Source organism: Eriocheir sinensis, chromosome 25 (assembly GCF_024679095.1).
Source record: "Eriocheir sinensis breed Jianghai 21 chromosome 25, ASM2467909v1, whole genome shotgun sequence".
Lineage (NCBI taxonomy): Eukaryota > Metazoa > Arthropoda > Malacostraca > Decapoda > Varunidae > Eriocheir > Eriocheir sinensis.
The window spans coordinates 16,987,822-16,994,734 of NC_066533.1; the positions used below are offsets into that span (position 1 = coordinate 16,987,822).

General features: G+C 47.7%; 1 protein-coding gene across 1 annotated transcript in view; it reads right to left on the reverse strand.

The window, feature by feature from the left end:
• Positions 1-3,031: 3,031 nt before the first annotated feature.
• LOC127003515 (inactive ubiquitin carboxyl-terminal hydrolase MINDY-4B-like) overlaps positions 3,032-6,913 on the reverse strand; it is a 7,412-nt gene continuing 3,530 nt past the window's right edge. Inside the window, exons 5-7 of the mRNA XM_050870325.1 lie at positions 6,594-6,799; positions 5,899-6,027; positions 3,032-5,290 (exon numbers count right to left, since the gene is read on the reverse strand). Coding sequence (XP_050726282.1) covers positions 5,242-5,290; positions 5,899-6,027; positions 6,594-6,799 — 384 coding nt within the window. The 3' untranslated portion in view covers positions 3,032-5,241. The remainder of the gene's footprint in view (positions 5,291-5,898; positions 6,028-6,593; positions 6,800-6,913) is intronic.

Here is a 6,913-nt window from a genome sequence, read left to right on the forward strand (position 1 = left end):
CTCCAGCCTGCCCATACACACACTGCACACGGAGGAAATGGCCTCAAACATATCCAGGAGAACATCTTTTTCAATCATAACATTATCCTTCTTTGATGTAGGAAATGAAGACGCCACTGACACATCGGTAAGTAAATTCTCTCGAAGTGTAAGTGTGGAGACCTTCTGTGGTGGTGGTGGAGCCCTGTGGTGGCTGGTGGTACTTTCCTCATTTGAAGGCTTCTGTGGCTTTTTCTTGCTCTCCCTGGCCCTTGCTAAAGTCTCCACCCTCTTCTTATAGGCTATGGATCTTCTCCTCATTGTAGTGTGAAGGAAAAACAGGAGAAAATGGAATGTTAAGTCGCAGTGAACCTCCTGTCTCCACCGCCTGCCTGTGCCTGATTCTTCTTCTTCCTCTTGTGACTTGTGTTGTTAATCTGTTTCTTCACGCGCTTCTTCTTCTTCCTCTTCCTCTTCTTCTTCTTCTTCTTCTGCTAGAATGGATTGATTGATTGATAGTTTATTGTTGCAGGTAAACAACAAGGGAGAAGGGAGGAACATGCCATCCCAACCCCCAGGCAGGACAGAGTGTGATTATACAACTATTAATACATGTGTAGGGAGTACCATGAAACTAAAAAGACACAATGGCAGGAAGGAAAGCACAACAAGGGAGGGGGGCGGTACCTCCCCCTGGACAATAAGACAATAAAATGTGGGGACAGAACATTGCCCAAGCACTAGATGGGAATGAATACAGAGATAGAGTAATACTAGTCCTTAAAGTAAAATACTGCAGAGATCACAGCCTTGTATAGCACGGCAGTAGTTCAGGCTGCCACACACGGCATCACCACCTTGGTGCAAACTGAGGGTGTTCATTGAGGATAGCAGGGAGGACATCATGGTTCAGGAGCCAACAAATTGTCTGGTCAAGGCAGTCCGTGTGGCTTAAACTGAGCAATGAGAGGCATTCCATGACATAGTGATGCAGTGTGTCCTCATGCTGGCACAGAGCGTCAGCCACCAGGGGAGTTACTAACCACCAGGGGGTACTAACCATAGCCTAGCCTAAGGCGCATGGCTACCACATCTCTGGGGCACTGTGTCAGTTGTCGTAAACCCATAGGAGACACTAACACATAGTGGAGGCTGCTGGCGCTATTGTGCCATTGTCAGTGTCTGAGTTGGGTAGCAATGCTATCATCGAATAATGCCTAAGTCTATTCTTAACATAGCTAAGCGTATAGTCAGTGCCAGGGTCCACTGTGTCATCCTGAAGGGCTCGTCGAGCAAGGCAGTCTGCCTTTCATTGAGCTGGGATGCCCACATGAGAGACCTGGTGAAGTGGTGGGTGTGCCTGCGGCCAATCGGGCACGGACGGCAGTCAGGCACTTAGCTACAAGATCACAGTCGGCAGGAGGAGGACACAAGTTCATGCAATGCAATGCCTGGCTATCAACAAACATCAACAAACAGCAAAGCTGCTACAGTGTGGAGAGCCTCAAGGATGGCATACAGCTCAGCCCTGGTCGAGGACACCCCGGCAGCCGCCTGGTAACCTCAATGTCAGTGTACTGGGTGGGGAAAAGTAATCAATCCCGGATAAACACCAGCCCGACCTGCTGCCATCTACGGAGCCATCACAGTACACATGGACAGCCCGAACACGGGGGTACTTGGACAGTTTGACCATGAAGTGATCCTGGAGGACATGGGGAAGCCAATCACGTTTAGGGAAAGGTAGTTGTTCAACGTCTACACTGACACGATAGGGAGGCCAGGCAGGTTGGGCCGGGGAGTAAACTAGGCCTAAGCACGCTTCTAACACACCCGTCTCTGCTAACATGAGATAAATTTTCCTAAGGTAGGAGGTAACAGGAGCCCTGGAGTCACGGTGCAGAGTTGAATGAATGGAATGTAAGAATGTAAGAATAAGGAATGTAAGAAGTATGACAGGGAGAGAACGAAGATGATGCATGTGTTTCTGAGCGAGATGGGACGTGGAGTGAACGGGAGGACGGCAAGGGAGTGGATGGTGCTGCTGCTGGGGCTCAGTGGAGAGACGAGTGGACGAGTGATTGAGGCAGTGAAAGAGTTCTTGGAGGGCATGTGGCGTGCAAGATGTAGGGAATGATATCTCTTCCTCTTCCTCTTCCTCCTCCTCTTCTTCTTCCTCTTCCTCTTCGTCTTCGTCTTCTTCTTCTTCTTCTTCTTCTTCTTCCTCTTCCTCTTCCTCTTCTTCTTCTTCCTCTTCCTCTTCTTGCACTAATAGGCGCTGTCCTTACTGACCACTTGCTGATCTATAACGGACTTTGTGGTACAGACTCCTTGCTAAAAGCTGACGATAAAACTCCAATGAAGGGACGAGGTAACTGTTACATATTTACCACCAAAACTTATAGCGTTCCTTCGTACAATACCAAGCGACTAACGACCACTTGCTGAAACTGACCTTGTGCTGTAAACTCTTTGCGTGGGGCTGAAGAAACGCCGCTGATCCGCGTCCGCCAGAGCTGTCCGCATCCCACGAGTGTCCAGACGAAGTGACAAGCTCTAATAAGCCTTCAGGAGCTCCTCAGACAGGACCTTAAAGCGCAGAACAGCCCCGTCAGGATTAGACCAGGCGGCGTAGGTCTTTTCTCTTCAGCGTCACCCCCGACACTGACCGACCGCCCTCGAGAACAGTCAGTGTGTTGGTGTTTCGAACCATGCAGTCGGCGTCTCGTTCACGTGGTTCGAGACACTAACCCTTGGGGCTTGTTGCGACCACCCCTGATTATATGTTATTCCCTAGTTATGAGCCACGAAAGAACACGTTTAAGGATACGGATTTTCCCCTGTCATTACTACTACTACTATTACTACTACTACTACTACTACTACCACTACCCTATCTACTATCTCCTATCCTACTACCACTACTTTCCCTCACACCATTTCAATTCTTCACCCCTTCTACCCCCTCCTCTCCCACTTCTATTACTATTCACCATTTAAAACTAATCGACCATCCCACGACTATCCACCAAGGTCAACACAAACTACCCCACGTGTACACTGTTTTATTTATGATACATGGTTGAGTCCTTACAAGTGAGGGCCCACCACGGCCGGGCACAGCCTACAGACGGACGGCGGCGAGCGATGGGCAAGCGAGGGAGGCCGAGAAACAGTTATGGACGGAACGCCTCCCCCTGGGGCACGCCACGTCAGCTCTCACCCTGAATCCAGCGGCTCGGTGGCTCATCTTACAAGGAAATCATAGTTACCTAATCCACTGTGACGGTTCTAGTCTATATTTAAGTTTTAGGATTAAATTACGGTCTTCCAACATGCAAACAGGAGCCTTTCCCCACCTGGCCCGTTACGCTGAAGACCGGGAAGAAAAAAATAAAATGTAAAACTAACATTATTTTTCTCTATATACATGATAACAACGATAAAGAAGACCTGGGACTATGCTTCTCTTTCTCTTTTATTTAGGGTGAATAGAAAACACAGACACAAGGTAGAAATACAAAGACGAAGCTTCACTCGGAACAGCATCAAACTTACGAACTAGACAATTTCTGAAACACCGGCACCTGTTAAGCTCGAGTGTGAGGTTGAGGATGAGGAAGGAGGATTCAGAGTGAGGGCTAAAGGGGGCGAGAACCTTTATATAGACAAGCAAACTCACCAATTGTTTCTTACGCAAGCCTCCTCTTTGTTTCTCTGGCTACGATATACTTCAAGAGGATCAGCTGGAGCTTCGAGGGGCAGCATGAGCCAAGCAAGAATGGCGTCACTATAAAACGCTTGTATGTGCCACTTTGACTTCTGAACTACTATAACTGACTGCACCGGACGCCCCTTCCTTATATAAGCCATTAGTATTGTTAGTACGTAATTGATTCTACCTGGTGTTGCGACTCTCACGGGCGGCCCACTGCAGGTGTGTCGGGTAATTAACAGGGCGCACCGTCACCTGGCCGGCCTCTAGGAATATATAAAGTCTGGCGAGATTGGCGACGGCTTTCCATCGGACTAAACAGCTAAGGATAAACAGCCCCAATAGAAGACTTCGAAAGAAACCTCAAAACAGAGACAAGAAACAACAGCAGTAGAAGTAGAGAGCAACGTTGCCAGATTGTCGTACTCAGCCGCTTATCTTTCCCGACTTCCTACCCCAAAACTCTCTTCTGGGCTCCAATAACGAAACTCATTTATAGTTATCGTTAAAAGAGTTAGATCCTGATGTTTCTTAGCAATAGTTAGGCGTCAGAAACCGGTAAATACTATGCTCTGAGTACGACAATCTGGCAACGGTGGTAGAGAGACGCCGAAGAGAGGGAACAAAACCGTGACTGACCGCATTAAGAGAGAGAGAGAGCAGCATTTTCAGGACCCAAGGCAAAGTATATTCTAAGCTGACCCGTGAGGAAAACCTACGAATAATACTGAATTGAAGACTCCACTTTATACAGCAGGAGGAAGCAGGTTCTATATAAGGAGCTCAGCGAAGTCAGCACTAAATCAGCATCTCGATATACATGGGAACTCTTGGGATGAGGGTGATCTGATTCCATTACCAAACGAAAACGGAATAGAGAAAGGAGACAAGGTTACAGGAATGACAGCAGCTCGCCACCGACGCAAGATAGAGCTATATACACCTGGATTCCCTTACGCCCCGGAGCTGAAGAGAGTAGAGAAAGGAAGGGATGGAAATTAAGGAGAGGAAGAAGGGAAAGGGGAAGTTGAGAATGGAGGGTGCAAGGAAAAGGATAACAGGAGAGTGGGGAAAGGAAGGGATGGAGATAAGGAGAGGAGGAAGGAAGGGAAGAAGGGAAAAGTGGAGGGGAAAGGTACGAGGAAGAGAATAAGGAAGAGGAGGGAAGTAAGGGGAGAGACAAGGAAGGGAAAAGAGGAGGAGGAAAGGTATGAGAAAGGAAAAAGTGAGAGGAGGAAGGAAAAAGTGGAAAGAGGGAGGGGAGAGAGAATTTCTGTGAGTAGAGAAAGGGAAAGAGAGGTGACATAAGAGACAACTTCCATGATCAAAAGCAGTGAGAGAAAGTTGGGACACAGGCGAAGGGGGGCGAGGGAAGTGGGGAGGAGGGGGGGGCGAAGTGGAGCAGAGCAGCACTGGAGTGAAGGAGGAAGGGGACGGAGTGGGACGGAGAGCTTGTGCGACTTTTGGATAATGCCTCGAGGGTGTAAATCTTCGGGTACAGGTCTTGGATTGCTTCTCCCGGTGTTGAGTTGAGATGAAAACAGCTGCTACACGTGAGGCGCCGTCCCGTTCCAGCATATCTCCGCGCCCTGCCATCTGGAAAGGAACCACTGACTTAGTTTTGTCTGGTTTACGTTTATAGATGGAAGGAAGGAAGGAGGAAGGAGAGAAAGAGGTAAGAGAGAGTGGAGAAACGAAAAAAGTGAGGGGAGGGAAATTAAGAATGTGGGGAATGAAAGAAAGAAGGAAGGAAAGACGGAGGTAGAGAGAGTGTGAGAGGAAGGAAGGAAGGTTAGGAGCTGGGAAAAGAACCTTAGACATTGATTAACTATTTAGGGCAACCTGGAAACTCGCTCTACGGTAGAAAACAATAGCGATAGGAAAAGTATGAGAGATATTTTAATTAGGAAGTCGGGAATAACGGATTGCTTACGATAAAAACGACCAACAAAAGACTATCTATTTCTGACTCTATTAACCTATCTATCTAACTAATTAATCATCTATCTAACTAACCTTTCTCTTTTGGCCACTCTTCTAAATTCTTTCCATAGGGGTTGTGATTAGACGCTTTTTTTCTCATTATTATTATTATTATTTGCATCATTTTTCTCTTGAGCTGCTTCCTTTACTCTAAAAAAATAAAACTAACTACCTTTCTAACTAACTATCCATCCATCTATCTATCCATCTATCTCTCTTACTTGGTGTGGATGAGGTTCTCGAGCGGCGAGCAATTGAACTCATCCACCGCCACCTGGTTCCTCGTGTCGATGGTGACGATGGTGGCGGTGGTCTGGGTCACGGTGGACGAGAAGTAGTGGAGCTCAAACCTGTGGACGAGGGTGAGGGGGTGAGAAGGGGAGGGAGGGGCGGTGGAGGAGGAGGAGGAGGGAGTGTTAGGGTAGAGAAAGAAAGAGGAGGGGGAAGGAGGGAAAGAAAGGAGGAGAGGGAAGGGTAAGAAAGAGGAGGGGGAAGGAGGGAAAGAAAGAAGGAGAGGGAAGGGAAGTAGAGAATGCGGGGGATGGAGGAAAGAGGGAAGAGGGAGAGAAAATACTAGGAAAGAAAGAAAGAAGAGAGAGAGAAAGAGTATGAGAGGAAGAAAGAACGAAGGGAAAAAGAAGATAAAAGAAAAGAGGGAAGAGGGAGAGATAATATTGTGGAAGAAAGAAGGAAGAGAGAGAGAAAAAGAGTATGAGAGGAAGAAAGAAGGAAGGGAAGAAGGAGGGAAGATAAAGTGGAGGAACAAAATAGGTGAGTGAAAGAAAGAAACAAGGAAAGAAAAAGGGAGATAGGTAGGTAGACTAAAAAAAAAAAAAACATATCACAAACAAAAAACACTAACTCACCCACAAACAACAAACAACCAAAACAACCACCTAATCAACCAACCACGCACCTGTTCTCGGCGTGGTAGTCCCTAATGAGGTCTCGGTTAGGGTTGAAGAGTATCCCGTAAGCGTCGTTGCATCGCGTCACCCAGATGGGCAGCGAGGGAGTCTTGAGCCGCGACCCGACCGCCACCTGCCCGCCCCCGCCGTCGTTCCGCGTCCACACCATCAGCCCAATCTCGCTCCTCGTCAGTATCCCCGTCTTGGGCCTAGCCTGGGGACGTGGACGAAGTTGGAAGGTCTTATTATGTGCGTGTGTGACTACTGGTTGGGTTAAAAGGTGTGTGTATGTGTGTTTAGATCGATTTAGAGATTTATTAGTTAGTTT